The sequence below is a fragment of the Camarhynchus parvulus genome, chromosome 12 (assembly GCF_901933205.1).
Source record: "Camarhynchus parvulus chromosome 12, STF_HiC, whole genome shotgun sequence".
Taxonomy (NCBI): Eukaryota; Metazoa; Chordata; class Aves; order Passeriformes; family Thraupidae; genus Camarhynchus; species Camarhynchus parvulus.
In genome coordinates, this window is record NC_044582.1 from 4,548,338 (window position 1) to 4,563,318 (window position 14,981).

General features: G+C 60.1%; 1 protein-coding gene across 2 annotated transcripts in view; it reads left to right on the plus strand.

Moving 5' to 3' along the window:
• The window catches only part of CACNA2D2 (calcium voltage-gated channel auxiliary subunit alpha2delta 2), a 209,397-nt gene that overhangs the window by 186,365 nt on the left and 8,051 nt on the right, over nucleotides 1–14,981 (plus strand). Inside the window, exons 7-23 of one of the 2 annotated variants that reach the window (XM_030956631.1) lie at nucleotides 1,489–1,620; nucleotides 2,107–2,164; nucleotides 4,282–4,332; nucleotides 4,479–4,578; nucleotides 5,176–5,334; nucleotides 5,752–5,859; nucleotides 6,486–6,564; nucleotides 6,732–6,781; nucleotides 7,584–7,673; nucleotides 7,955–8,023; nucleotides 8,437–8,511; nucleotides 9,334–9,408; nucleotides 9,538–9,609; nucleotides 9,880–9,951; nucleotides 10,125–10,186; nucleotides 11,789–11,865; nucleotides 13,007–13,027. In XM_030956631.1, the coding sequence (XP_030812491.1) occupies nucleotides 1,489–1,620; nucleotides 2,107–2,164; nucleotides 4,282–4,332; nucleotides 4,479–4,578; nucleotides 5,176–5,334; nucleotides 5,752–5,859; nucleotides 6,486–6,564; nucleotides 6,732–6,781; nucleotides 7,584–7,673; nucleotides 7,955–8,023; nucleotides 8,437–8,511; nucleotides 9,334–9,408; nucleotides 9,538–9,609; nucleotides 9,880–9,951; nucleotides 10,125–10,186; nucleotides 11,789–11,865; nucleotides 13,007–13,027 (1,350 nt within the window). The remainder of the gene's footprint in view (nucleotides 1–1,488; nucleotides 1,621–2,106; nucleotides 2,165–4,281; nucleotides 4,333–4,478; nucleotides 4,579–5,175; nucleotides 5,335–5,751; nucleotides 5,860–6,485; nucleotides 6,565–6,731; nucleotides 6,782–7,583; nucleotides 7,674–7,954; nucleotides 8,024–8,436; nucleotides 8,512–9,333; nucleotides 9,409–9,537; nucleotides 9,610–9,879; nucleotides 9,952–10,124; nucleotides 10,187–11,788; nucleotides 11,866–13,006; nucleotides 13,028–14,981) is intronic. The other variant, XM_030956632.1, reaches the window with a different exon arrangement.

The window sequence follows — 14,981 nt, forward strand, 5'->3', positions numbered from 1 at the left end:
TAGGGAAGGTGTAGGGGCTGCATTTGTGCTCAGAGATAATAGAAGGGCTGTGTTTGGGCACAGGAACAACGTGAGTTGCATTCAGCACAAGCAGCTGGTGTGGCTGATGGCCCCGAGGGTCTGGGTGTGTAGGTGCTGCCATGGATGTGTCAGGGCCCAGCCCGGTGCCCAGCTGAGGCTGGCAGCACTGCCCAGGGCTGCTCCAGGCAGGCAGCAGCCTGGCAGCCAGCTCACAGCCACTTCTCCTGGGAAAAACCACATCCTGTGTCAGAGCCAAACAAGAAATCATCCCCAGTGCCCAGATAACAGCACTGTGTGTGGGCACAGCGCTGAGGGATGGCTGGGGAGATACGGGCAGAGTAAATCATGGTTTGAAGGCATGGCTGCCTGAGGGAAAGACAATTCTTCAGCAGTCATGCTGGGATAGAGGGATCCAGGATTCATCCTGGGAAACCTACCCACATCCTGCCAGTGCCTTGGGACAACAGTGAAGGCAGAACGGGTGATGACGGTGTTCCAGAAGGGACAAGTGTGGGAGGAAGGCTTAGGAGAGCTAAATTTACTGCTCAAATGCACACTGGCTCCCCTGCAGCACCACACTGGGTTGTTTAGCCCAATGCCAAAGAGCTGGGGTGCTCCTGAGAGTTCTTGCACCCTAAAAATGCATTGAGGGTCTCCCAGGAGGGATCAGTGCCTGGTCTCAGGGTACTGCTGGCTCCTTGCTCCTGCAGTGGCACCCACCACTGGCTCCTCCACGCTGCAGTCCTGGGGCAACCCAGCACCAGAGGTCATTGTGGGATTCCCCCCCACAGCATTTGGGGTCCCCCTGGGAGCACAGGGAGGTGCCATCCCAGCTCCCTGCCAGCCAGCCCCATTCCTGCCACACCACACAGCCCCCCTGCACTCTGCCAGCCCCCCTTGATTAATCACAGGCTGGGGCTGCCAGCAGCTTATCTCCTGCTTTAATAGCTGAATAATTTAAAACTGCTGTTTGCCGGCATCTTAATTGCTTTTGTGTCAGGTGCAGGGCCAGTGGGAATGCAGAGTGGGCCTGAGAGGCTCCACATGGCCCCTGGGGACACCAGCCTTGGGCTTCCCAGCCGGTGACTGTCCCCAGGGAGTGAGGCTCGCACAGGGAGTTTTGCTGGGAAGGGAGTGGAGATGGCAGGCCAGCTGTCCCCAGTGATGGCTGTGTCTGCCCCGGAGCAGATGGGGACAGTGAGCACTCTGGGGAGCTCTGGAGAGTGGCTCGTTTCTCTGGGGACAAGGGACAGCAGGGTGGTGCTGGAGCTGTGTGGAAGTGGGAGGGTTGAGGGGATGTAGGAGAAGCTGGAAAGCCCCCATGGGCTTCTTCCTGGGAAGGGGCAGAGGGGACAGTCCCCATCACCTTCCTCCCTGCCATCCCTGGGGACACCGCAGTCCCCATCACCCCCAGCCCACCCCAGCTCCCTCCCTGCACCCAGCCAGCCCCGTCTGTGTGTCCTGCAGCCACTGTCATCCTGAACGAGCTGAACTGGACGCAGGCCCTGGAGGACGTTTTCATCGAGAACCGCAAGGAGGATCCCTCCCTGCTCTGGCAGGTCTTCGGCAGCGCCACCGGCGTCACCCGCTACTACCCCGGTGTGTGCCAGGGGGGCTGTGGCACACAGGGGCTGTGACACACACGGGCTGTGCCAGGGGAGGCTGTGACACAGGGGCTGTGCCAGGGAGGGCTGTGCCAGGGGGGGCTGTGGCACACAGGGGGTGTGCCAGGGGGGCTGTGGCACACAGGGGCTGTGGCACACAGGTTGCGGGGGTTGCACCATGTGGCAATTGTACTCAATTTGCGGGCTGTGACACACAAGGACTGTGGCACACAGGGGCTGTGGCAGGGGGGCTGTGGCACACAGGGGCTGTGCCAGGCCCTTCCCACTGCTCCATGGGGATGAGCACCCCCTGGGCTGGTCTGACACGTGTAACTGTGCTGTGCCAGACCCCGTTGGTGTGAGCTCCCCACCCGAGCCTGCTGCTTCCTCAGCCCTGGGCATCTCTCTGTCCTGTCCCCCATGTCCCCCTGTCCCCCCCAGGACAGCCCTGCCTCGCTCACTGCCTGCCTTGTCCCCACAGCCACCCCATGGAGAGCCCCCAACAAGATCGACCTCTACGACGTGCGCCGGCGGCCCTGGTAAGGGGGTGCTGGGTGGGCAGGAGGGTCCTGGCTGGGAGCAAGCAGCTCCCTCCCCTTTTCATGGCATTGGGCACTGGCAAAGGGACACCATAACACAGGCAGGGGCATCTGAGCTGTGGCACTTGGCTCCTTCTCCCCTTCCCTGTTCCTGGGAAAGCGGAGCAGGATGGAGAGATAAATCCCTGGGTGCAGATGAAAGTGTGGAGAGAGCCCTGTGCCCCCTCAGCACAGCCATGGCTGCTGGCACTCAGTCCTGGCCAGCATTCCCATCCAAATGAGATAACACCTGGCTTGGAAACCATGAGCTGGGAGGATGGGGAGAGGAATGGGCAGGCAGCACAGGCTGTGGCTCAGGGATAGCTCAGCAGCCTTTTAGCCCACACCAAGTGAGCTGGGATTGAATGGGCTGCCCTTAGCCCAGCTGGAGGTGCTGGTGTGGCAGTGCTGGTTATCAGCTGGAGCTGGGGGAGCCACAGCCCCATCCTGCCCACACCTGCTGCCTCAGGCATGCAGAGGAGAGTGGGCACAGGCCTCTGGCACAGGTCCAGGGAGCCCTGTATCCCAATGGATCATCCCCCTGCCCACATCAGGAGCTGCCCCCCTCTCCTTGTCAGAAAATTAATGGCCCTGCTACTATGGTTAATTGCCTTTGATTGCTCCACATTAATTATTAACTGTTCCCTGCTGGGGTGTCTGTGCAGGTTATTGCAGGGCAGGGACTGGAAGGCTGGTTTGGGGTGGGGGTTGCTGGTGTGTATGGGGGCTACTGAGCCCAGCTAAGCCCAGCTCTCTGCCCACTAGCCAGGCTGGCCACCTGGTTGCCCACCCTGCCATGGAGGAGCAGCAGCAGCGCCCTTCATGCTGGGGGACAGCACACCTGGGGGAACCCCCTTTGGGGCCCTCTCCTGCTCTCAGTGGGGTCCCATGCAGGACACAGCCTTCGCTGCTCCACGGCCACGACCCTGGCCGCCGCCAGGAGCGCCACTCGCCCGCCTTCCCCTCCCCTGATGAATGGCCCCATTAGCCACAGCCGTCTCCTGCCGAGCCCAGGGCATTCATCTGAGCCGGGCAGCCGAGATGGATGTGCTGCCACAGCCCATTACGGGCAGCATCTTAGTCGGGCTCTGTGCTGCACCAGCAGCCCGGCCCCGGGAGTGGGGCAGGCTCCAATAGCCCCTCTCACACGGCAGGGAGGAGCCCCTGGGCAGCTGCCTGTCCTGCACCCCGCAGGCTCCAGGAGCCCCTCTCACCCGGGCAGGGAGGAGCCCCTGGGCAGCTGCCTGTCCCGCACCTGCTTGGGGATGCTGCACCCATGTCAGGAGGCCCCCATGTGCCAGCATCCTGCATCCCACCCGGGTAATCCCTTGTAATTAGGGAACATCAGGGATTAACAATCAGAGCCTGCCCCTTCCCCAGTCCTCCCCAGTTGTGGTGAGTAATTGATACTAATGACGCACTAATTAATTTACACGAGGCCCGATCCTGATCAAGCCAATAATGAGGTTCCCTTGGCCTCCAGCCAGGGCAGGATCAGGGCTCCTGCAGTGCCACGGTGAGATGGGGCTGTGCATGGCCATGTCTGGGGTGGGATGGGTGCTGAGCCCTGTGCCAGCCCCTCCCACACAGCATGGCACAGCAGGGCTGGGAGCAGGACCAGTTGTTTCCAGGGGTGACAAAGGGTTCCCTAATTGTTTTCAGTGGGGAAGATTTACGTCGTGTTATTATTTTTCCTCCTTGTAGCTAAAAATAACCTCATCAGCCTGGCCTTTGAAGCTACCAGGGGGGTAAATAGCATCTTAATATGGATGTGTGTGTCAGCATAATCAGCACGCAGGAAAGGGCCCGTGATGATGGAAGAGTTTAGCATTTAGAGCTCATTAGGCTGACACAGTGTGGAGCAGCAGTCTCTGGCTGGCTGCTGTGCTGTGCCACAGGAGCCACGTCCTGGCTGCCACCTGCCCACAGCCTCCTTGTCCCTGCGCCTTGCCATGGGGTCACACAGCCCTGGCTGCCCGGGGCTCCCACACAGCTCCCCTGTGCCCTGGCAGGGCCTCACTCTTGGGCTGTGCCCCCAAAATGAGTCAGCCCTGCTGACCCCACTCTGTACCCCACAGGTACATCCAGGGTGCCTCCTCCCCAAAGGACATGGTCATCATTGTGGACGTGTGAGTACACGCTGGGGGCCATGGCTGGGCTGGTGACACAGCTCGCCAAGGTGCCACTGTCCCAGCAGTGGCCGCAGGGAAGCCGTGGGGGTGGCACAGCCCTGTGCTCCTCACTGCCAAGCCCCCAGCACCCCTGTCTCCTGCAGGAGTGGCAGCGTGAGCGGCCTCACCCTCAAGCTGATGAAGACCTCGGTCTATGAGATGCTGGACACCCTCTCAGATGATGACTATGTCAATGTGGCCTCGGTGAGTGCCTGGGGCAAGGGGAAGGGCTGTGGCCCCAGGCACAGGAACCTTCGTCCCCCACGCACACCGGGCTAAGGGCTCTGCAGACAGAAATGCCATTTTTTGTCTTCTTAACCACCCACCAAATGGCTGCTCAGGGCTGAGCACACAAAAGCTGCCCCTATCAGGGGGCATTTGGCAGGGATGTTCTGCATTATCCCAGCCAGCCACCTCCTGTCCTTCACCAGCCACTGACACCCCACGGCTGTGTCACCAGCACAGTGTCCGTGCCACCGCATCTGCGTGTCACTGGCTGCCCCGCCCCTGTCTGGCCACCAGCTCCGGCGCTAATTAACGTGTCTGGCCTGGCTCTGTTCGCTGCACGGCCGCTCCCCTAATGAATGGGCCCCATTGCCGGTAAATGAAGCTGTAAGTGAGAGGCAGCACCTGCTCCGATGGTGGCACAGCACGGCTGCTCGCACAGGCTGCGGGTCCTGCACAAGTGGGGGTGCAGCTACAGCACCTGCACCACAGCTCAGTGCTGGATTTGTCCCAAGGTTGTCCCAAGTGTCTGCCCTGTCCCCTCCTGTGACCCACTCCCTCCGTCTCACCCCGCAGTTCAATGAGAAGGCCAAGCCGGTGTCGTGCTTCAAGCACCTGGTGCAGGCCAACATCCGCAACAAGAAGGTGTTCAAGGAGGACGTGCAGGGCATGGTGGCCAAGGGCACCACAGACTACAAGGCTGGCTTTGAGTATGCCTTCGACCAGCTGCAGAACGTGAGCTGGGGGCTGGGCTGGGCTGGGGGACAGCTGGGACAGCTGGGGATGGTGGGACAGCTCCGAGTGCCTGGCTGCTGCCCTGGGCTGAGGACTCCTGGTGCTCCTCCTCCATGCTGGGGGAGACAGCCCACCTCCAGGAGTGCTGCAGCCAAGGTTTTGCTGGTGCTGCTCCCCTCTGGGCTATTAAAAGTTGGCAGGGCTGGGTGGAGGGGCAGACCCAACCAGACACCGTGCCAGAGGCAAGATAAAGATGAATGGTGCTGTTAGGTGGCAGTGTCCCTCCTGCCCATTCAGCCTGGTCACCCTCACCCCAGAGAAACGGGCTGGGGAAAGAGGCAGGTTGGGGCCAGCCCTCCTGGCTGCATGCAGCCCTGTGCCTGAGGTGTGGCCTCAGGTGCTGTGTCTGCCCCACAGTCCAACATCACTCGTGCCAACTGCAACAAGATGATCATGATGTTCACGGACGGCGGCGAGGACCGAGTGCAGGACGTCTTTGAGAAGTACAACTGGCCCAACAAGACGGTGAGAGGCCCTGGGCTGGGGCTGCTCCAGCTCCACTGCTGGCTTCTGCTCCATTTGCCTCCTTGCCATCCCCCCCCTCCCCAGCAGCCTGCTCCTGCATGGAGCACTGCCCTGCTGATGGGTTTGTAGCTGCTCCCACCTTCCTGTGGGACCAAGCACACCGTGGGATGCTGGGGAGGGAATGGGACTGGTGGGCTCCCTGAATGCTGGCCCTGAGGAACAGGCATGGGGACAGGGCTGGTGGCAGGCAGATGAACCAGCAGGAAGGTCCCAGTTGCTGCTCAGTACCTGTAAATCTGTGGGGTGGGGGTGTTCTGGCCCATGTATCACCCTCAGAGAGCACAGACCCCTCTGGGAGCAGCGATGCCCCAGAGCAAGGACCACTGAGGTGGGTGACAGAGTGATGCTGGAGGGCAGGACTGGCTGTGGCCAGGCAAGGAGACAGGGACTCCCTTGCTGCCAGCACAGCCAGCGCTTGCAGCAGTCTCCTGCCCGCTTGCACTCACTCTGGGGGCCGTGGCAGGCAATGACACGCTGTCCCTGGGGAGGCTGTCATTGGCCAGGAGCACTGAGTGTTGAAAACGGGGGTGTCCAGGGGATGGCCCTCAGTGCAGGCTCTGCCACAGGTGCGGGTCTTCACCTTCTCCGTGGGGCAGCACAACTACGACGTGACCCCGCTGCAGTGGATGGCCTGTGCCAACAAAGGTGAGCACCCAGCGGGCACGGGGGGCTGCGGGCTGCTGGGCTCACCCCCGGCTCCAGAGGGTGCCACACCAGCAAAGCCCTGCCTGCAGCCCTGCAGGGAGGTGCAGCAGAACAGCCAGACTGCTGGACAGATGGATCTTCAGCTGCCTTTCTCTCTCTTGTCCAAGGTTACTACTTCGAGATCCCCTCCATCGGCGCCATCCGCATTAACACGCAGGTACAGCCGGGAGCCAGGCACGCAGAGCCCCTCGGGCTGCCCTGCCTGGGGCAGGTCAGGCAGCCCCAGCCCCACTGGGGACAGCCCACAGGCTGGCAGTGAGTGTGGCAGCAAGCTGGGGAGCCGAGCTGAGCCCTCAGCCAGGCTCTGCACTATTAAGTAATTCATCTTCTGCAGCTCCCCACGGACCTGCTGCCTTTTGAGTGACTAATTATGAAACATCAGGCATTAATCAGCACAGAGCAGAGCTGAGCGTGGGCAGGGCCAAGCCTGGCAGAGCCGGTTGTGTCTGCCCCACACCTCCTCTCACTGCCTCTTTTCTGCCCCTTTTCTTTATGGGATGTGCACAGGGTATTGTGACGGCAGGTGATGAGGGCAGGGCAGGGCTGGCATTGAGGCATAGGGGCTCCCTCCCCACCCAGAGATCTTCCTTGGCAAAGGGAAACCTGCCCCAGGAGAAGATGGCAGCCAGGGAGACTGCAGTGACATGGTCCAGGCATGATGGAGCAATCCCAGTCCTGGGAATGGCTGGGGAGCTCTGGCTGCTGCTGCCTGGGGAGCCCCTGCCCTGCCTGTGCATGGCCAGTGGTGAGCAGCACCTTGTTTGCATCTTAATGGGCCTGTAGGGCTCCCAGCTGGAGCCAGTGCCCCCAGGTTTGATGGCTGCCAAACCCCCTCCCCAAGCTCAGCCTCACCCCATTGACATTCCTGGGGTGTGCTTAGGGACAAGGGTGTCACCAGGCTGGAGCAAGGAGACATCCAGTCCCCATGTTGTCCTTTCCCGTGTCCTGTGTCCCTGCAGGAGTACCTGGATGTGCTGGGCAGACCCATGGTCCTGGCTGGGAACCGAGCCAAGCAGGTCCAGTGGACCAATGTCTACCAGGATGCCCTGGTAAGGACCCCCAGCCCCAGGGTCCCACACAGCCCCAGGGACAGGTGGGGATCCCCAGCCCTGGGTCCCACACATGGGGATGTGGGTGGGGACTGCAGCCCCAGGGTGCAGCTGGGGACACTGACCCTGGGGTCCCACAGAACTCCAGGGTGCAGGTGGATGGGGGCACCGGCCCCAGGGTCCTGCACAGGACATGCCCATGAACCCCCCCCTGCTGCCCAGCCCAGCCCTGGGCCCTGAGGCAGTGAGGGGCCATGGGACATCATTCTGTGCTTGTGCAGGGGCTGGGCCTGGTGGTGACAGGAACGCTGCCAGTGTTCAACCTAACGGAGGACAGCAGTGACAGGAAGGTAGGACACTCTGCTGGCCCTGGTGTGGGGCCACTGTGGGGTGGGAAGGTGCCCTGGTGATGTGTGTGTGGCTGCAGGGGGGACGCTGGCATCCCTGGGGTGCTGCCTGCCCTGCACCACCTCCCTGCAGTGACACCAGGGGTGACTGCCATCCCCATGACCCAAAATTACCTTGGCCAGCTCTCACAGTTCAGCTGGGACAGCTGACAGCTGCGAGTCCCTGGGGGGAGCCGTGTCCCATGGGGGCTCCTGGGGGGCTGGTCCATCCCACCCTGTGGCCCTGCAGTACCCAAATCTGACCCACACGACCACAGAAGGAGAAGGTGTCTGTCCTGCTGATTCCCTGTCCCCGGGCTGGTGGTGGCAGGTGACAGCCCTGGTCCCACCCAGCTCCATGCTGCATTTCCTTCCAGAACCAGCTCATCCTGGGCGTGATGGGGATCGATGTGGCTCTCAATGACATCAAGAGGCTGACGCCGCGTTACAACGTGCGTGGTGCCCCTGCCCTGCACTGCCTGCTCCTGGTGGGGAACCCTCTGGTGGGAGCCCCAGGCTGTGCCCCAGCACTCCAGAGCACCTCCAGCAGCACTGGCACCTGGCAGGAGCTGGGACAGGCAGGACTGTGACCATGTTCACAGGGGTCTTAGGATGAGGGAAGAGATGAGGATCTGACTCCATCAGAAGGCTGATTTATTATTTTATGATATATATTATAACTATACTAAAAGAATAGAAGAAAGGATTTCATCAGAAGGCTAGCTGAGAATAGAAAAAGAAAGAATGACAACAAAGGCTTGTGGCTCAGACTCTCTGTCCGAGCCAGCTGACGGTGATTGGCCATTAATTAGAAACAACCACATGAGACCAATCACAGATGCACCTGTTGCATTCCACAGCAGCAGACAATCAATGTTTACATTTTGTTCCTGAGGCCTCTCAGCTTCTCAGGAGGAAAAATCCTAAGGAAAGGATTTTTCATAGAAGATGTCTGTGACACAGGAGAGCAGGGATCAAAGCTGTGTGATGCTCTGGGGCTCAGTGCAGATCCAAAACCCTTGTAGGGTCAGCAGGGAATAAACCCTACAGGCCTGGGCAAAGGAGCAGTGGGAAAAATCCAGAGCCAAACTCTCACCCCAGGAGTGGCAGATTGCATTGTCCTGAGAATAGAAATGAATGGATAGAATGGGCTGAGCCCTGGGGGTGACGTGGGGCGAGCTCTGCCTGCAGAGGTGAGGGTGATGACACCAGCACAGTGTGTCACACCACAGAGCCACCTGCTCAGCCTCACCCCTCCTCCTGTCCTCCTGCAGCTGGGGGCCAATGGCTACGTCTTTGCCATCGACCTGAACGGCTACGTCCTGCTGCACCCCAACCTGCAGCCCCAGGTGAGCAGGGGCCCAAAGGAGCAGCAGCCAGGCCCTGGGGGCTTTCCAGGGCCCTTAGGGTTTGTGATGAGTTAGTCTGGGCTCAGCAGTGGCTGCAGCCCTTGCCTGGCTCTCCCTTTGTTCCTGCAGATCATCAATTTCCGTGAGCCGGTGACGCTGGACTTCCTGGATGCTGAGCTGGAGGATGAGAACAAGGAGGAGGTGAGCAGAGCAGGGGCAGCTTCTGGGGCACAGGCTGGCCTCCTCATCTGCAGCTGCAAAGGGCACTCAGCCCCTCCAGCCTGTCCTGCAGAGAGTCTCCTCCTCAGGGTCCTGGCACGGCTCCCATGGAGCCACAGTGGGGACAGGAGCTGGGTCACTGTCCCCTGGGTGCAATGAAGCTCCCCAGGCTGCTCCCCCTGCACCCCACGGGTGCCCACAGGTGCATGGCCAGGCTCTGTGGCCCTCAGTTGCCTCCTGTGTGTCCCACAGATCCGGAGAAGCATGATTGATGGCAATGACGGGCAGAGGTTCATCAAGACCCTCATCAAGTCCCTGGACGAGGTAACTGCAGGGGAAGGGGGTCACAGCTGGAACTGTCACTGTGCAGAGCACCCAGAGCCAGCAGTGGGGGTGAGGGGCTGTGTCTGGCAGCGGGCAGGGAGCCAGGGCCCTGTGGCACTGTGCCAGCAGAGCCCTGGCAGTGCCAGGCCTGACTGGCTGCCTCTGGCCCACAGCAATACATCGACGAGGTGTTCCGGACCTACACGTGGGCTCCCATCAAAAGCACCAACTACAGGTGAGTGTCACAGCCACGCTGCCCTGCCCTGGCTGGGCCCACACCAGCACGGGCCTGGGGGCTTGTGCCTGCAGCTCCCAAAGTCCCCGGGGCCACCAGGGATGTGTCCCAAGGGCTGTGAGGTTGCAAATGCACTGCCACACTATTGCACACAGGCAGTGATGTGCTGAACTCCTGAAAGGGCTGCCTAACAGTCTTAGGCACTGTAGAGCTTGGACACAGTCCCCAGGACTCCAGAGAGGCTGCAGGGCTGGCACGCAAGGGGCCAGACAAGTGACACCTCTGCCACCCCATGTCTGCCCAGCCAGGGGCTCCTGCAGGTCCCTGCCTGCCCTAGGGTGGGTGACAGTGACATGTGCCCACCCTGCAGCACAGGCAGTGTCTTCAGAGCCAGAGGAGAGCAAAGTTCTGCATTTATCACCCAGTTTGCGCCAGTTTGGACCAGCAGATGTGTAGGAAACACCCTGACATCGTCATTTCTCAACTCACACTGCCTTCATCCTGGGAGGAGCCATGTGAGCCCCTGTTGCCAGTGTGCTCTCCTCCTCCTTCTCCTCACCACCCAGCTCTGGAGGGGCTGCCAAGGGTCACAGCCACTCCCCACTGCTCTGCAGCAGGGATATTTCCTGGGTTTCCCTGGGATGCCACCAACACTGAACAGAAAAAAGCCACCACTCTTTTCCTGAGAGCTGTGGTTTGGGGTGCCAGCAGCTCTGCTGTGCTGGCTGCAATGCCCAGGCTGTGCCCCTGCTGCCAGCACAGACAGGGTTATCTGAAGGGGTGCTTTAGGGAGGAAACCCCAATCCCAGTGGCTCTGGTGCAGGAGTTACATCTGATCAGAGTCAGGAACGTGGTCCTTGCTCATTTATTCCTGAAAATACCTGGCACAAGCGCTGTCACCAAAGGCCAATGGCCACTGCAGCTGGCACCAGGGAGTCCAGTGCCCTCTGGCAGTGTGTCCTGTGGGTTAAGCAGCCCCAGCACCACCTCCTGCTAGCTCCTTTCCCACCCTGTCCCACACCCTGCATGCCAGATTCCTGGCTGGCAGATCACTCTTGTTCCTGACCTATCTGGCTCCTGGTGCCTGTATAATGGTTGTCATTGGCTTCTCCAGTCTGGGAAGGCTTTGTCCCTTCTTTCATGGGCTGTATCTCTTTGTGCCTTCCTCCCTCACAGGGATGTCGTGTTCCTCTTCCACATGTACCTCCCTTGGTTCCTGGGCTGGCACATCCTGCCCATCTCAGCCCTGGCTAGGCAGATGTGTCAACTTCTGTGCCCATGTGTGCCCCCAGCACAGCCCTGGGTGCTCTGGGCATGACTCTGGATAGCCCAGGATGACTCTGGGTGCTGTGGGGATGACTCTGGGTGCTCTGGGCATGACCCTGGGTGCTGTGGGGATGACTCTGGGTGCCTCAGGACAGTGCTGGCTGCAGTTCCTGGAGAGCAGGACTCAGCAGGCTGTGCAGGAGGCCAGTGGGGCTGCTGCCTGCCATCACCTGGTCAAGCTGCTGCCAGCAGGTGCCAGGCAGGGACTGGGAGCTGGCCAAGGATTCTGGGTGGATACAAAGCCTTACACCAGGTGTCTGCTCTCCCTCTCCACAGCCTGGGGCTGGTTCTGCCTCCCTACAGTACCTACTACATCCAGGCCAACCTCAGCGACCAGATCCTGCAAGTGAAGTGTAAGTAGCCCCTGGCTCTCCCGGCCGCCCTCTCACACTCCCCCTCACCCCACCCAGCCCGAGGCTGTCGGGGGGAGAAACACAAACCAAAGGCTTGGGAAAGGTCATAGGGATCACTGTGAGAGGCAAAATAAAAACTAAAGCTGAGAGAGGCGTGAGTAGAGGTGAGCACACGGAGGGAAAGCGAGCTGCCTGCCTGGGGTGCCCCTGGGGTTTGGTCCTGGTGCAGCCCCGGGGCTGCAGGCAGGCACAGGCTGCACAGGGAGGCGCTACCTGTTCGCCTCCCGGGGACGAGGGATGGCGCTGTGGCAGCCACATCGTTTGTGAGCCTGGGGAAGTTTGCATGGATCTCTTTAATTTCCTTTGGTTTATTACGATACTTTGGTTTCAGTTTAAGCCATTTATTCTTTTTATGAGTTTGGTTTCGGTTGGTTTCGATTTTTGTTTGGAATTAATCTGTGTACGTGTGTGTTAGCCTGGCCCCCCTTTCTCTCTCTTTCTCTTTCCCCTGACCCCCCAAGCCTTTTCCCCACCTCAGGTCCACGCTGCTCCCAGGGACCCTCTCCCCATGGGAGAACTGGACCCTTCCCCTCCCGGTGGCCTGACCCCAGCCCCGCTCCAGATCCAGCCCCTGCCACCCCCTCCATCCATGGGCAGGAGCCCTGTGTCCCTGTGGGGACAAGGCCAGGCTGTCCCCATCCCTGGGAGGGGGGATGCCCCCATCCTCCCCAGCTCTGCCCACCCAGCCGTGCATGCCCCCTGACTCAGTGAGGACATTTTGATATCAAGACTGTTGCAACTGTTTGCTACTGATTCTCATTTTCCTTTGGAGTATTGAATATATATCTATATATTTCTCTAGTTATATCTTTGCATTTTTTTTTGTTCTTATTTCACCGTGGCCTTTTCTTTTCCTTTTGTTACTGGGTTTTTCTTATGTTTTCTTTTCTTCATGTCGTTTTTTGCAAGAGGTTTCCTTTTGGTATGATTATAGTACACAATATTTTTATTCAAACGTCGATTGAATAAAATATTGTTTGTGCCCCCCTTCCCCCTTTCCACCCAACCCCCTTTTTTTTTTTTGTTTGTTGTTTTTTGTTTGTTGTTTTTCTTGCTTTCTCTCTATGGTGGATTCACACAGTACCAAACATCAAAATGAAGGGCAAGTATTTTCAGTCTCAGACCACTCACCTTCACCACCCCGTCCCCTGCCCCGTGTCCAGTCCCCCCCAGCCCCCTGCTTGCCCATCTCCCTGCCCGTTTGCCACGCCGAACCTGCAAACCGCCACCAACTCGCCCTTCCTCCCTTCTCCTTCTCCTCTTCCTCCTCCTCTCCTCCAGTTCCCCCTTTATTTGAAAGCAACATGTCTTGTTCTGTTCATGAGAGCTTTGTCACGAAAATCCCACTCCCTCCCTGTGCATCACTCCCGAACCTGGTTCGATATCGTTCAAGAGCTGATCTTGTATGAAACTGCCCTTTTCGACCCACAAGGAGTTTGTAGCTAGTTGGATGCCCTGCTCTTCCTCCCCAACGCTGCCCCTTCTTGCTCTTCTTCTCCCGCTCGTCTCCTCCAACTCCTTCTCCCCTTCTCCTGGCTCCTTTGCTTCCTCCTCCCCAAGACAACTCAACCTGAAAGGGATAGGGCTGTGCAGGGAGAGGGGAGCTGTGGGGTGGGTGCCCAAAGGTGGCAGGGATGGAGGGCAGGTGGGGGGCCCAATCCATCAGCCTCTGGGACAGGCTTTTTGGGGAAAGCCTACAAGCAGGAAGGCTCTGCAGAGATGGGCTGGGACACCTGGGGCAGTGCCTCCCAGCTGCACAGGTGCCGGCGAGCCTGGCCCCAGGGGCACGTGGGATGGCTGAGCCCAGGGGTGCCACACTGCCTGCCCCCACAGCTGCTCAGTGGCCATCCCCCCTGCCCTGGGAACCAGCATGGCATGGCCCAGTGTCCTGTACTGCTTGAGGGTACAGCGTCCTGGTGCCGTCTGTGCCCCTGGGAGCAGCCAAGTTTGAGCCTCAAGTCCCACCGAGGCAGGCCGAGGTGCCAGAGTCTGGCCCTGCAGTGGAGCAGGACATCACCCATGGGACACGGAATTTGGCCCCCATTCCCTCAATGCCAGAGGGGCCTCCTGACCCACGGCTCCTGCACAGCCCCGCAGTGGGCCAGGGGACACCCATGGGGCACACACGGTCCCCGTGGGACCTGCCACCGCTCTCCATCCCACACAGCACATGGCACCCACCAGCAGCCTGCCCGGCAGCCCCTCCCTGGCACAGGGGCACAGCTTGTGGGGGGCACTGCAGCACAGGAGGGGCCATGGGGGACAGGGCCAGGCGAGCAGGACAGTGGGGAGGTGGAAGTGTCACCCTCAGCCCTGTTCAATCAGCCTTGAGTTGCCTCCTCCCAGCGCCCCTGTGATGGCAATGCTGATGGACCAAGTACGAGTGTTTGTACTCCTCCTCCTCCTCCTCTTCTTCCTCTCATCGGCTTGTACCCAGCCCCTGCCTCCAGCCCTCAGAGAGCAACAGTCCAACCTCTGGCTGTGCCGTGCAATGCACCAGGAGCTGGCGGGAGGGCAAGGGGGTGGCGGTGCCCGTCCTGGGGGAGATGTTATCCCGGGGTGTCCCATAGCACCGCTCCGTGCACCCCCTAACCCAGCTCGCCCCCACGAGCTGAGCCCTGCATCCTCTGTCTCTTCTGCGGGGGCAATCCCAGAGACCCCTCGAAGCTACTGGGCTGCACCCCCTGTTAAAGCAGAGCGCTGATCCCCGTCCCCATGGGGGTACCCCGGCCCCGGGGAGGGAGGGGGCGCCGGAGCCCGGCAGCGGAGCCCGGCAGCGCATTGCACGGCCCTGCAGCAGGGCGGGAGCCTCTGGTTGGACTGTCCTCGGCAAGGTTCCCCTCTGGCCATGTTGATGCCTGAAAACTCCCTTTATTTTTTTCTCCCGACAACCGAGTGTTCTGGTGATCCTCCTCCGGCCAGGAGCGCAGCATGTGGTTCCCTGCCCTCGCCCACCACCCTTCCCCCGAGAGAGAGACGTCCCCGCCCCGCCGAACATGCATATATATATATATACATGTGCGCACATATATATATGTGTGTGTGTCTGTGTGTCC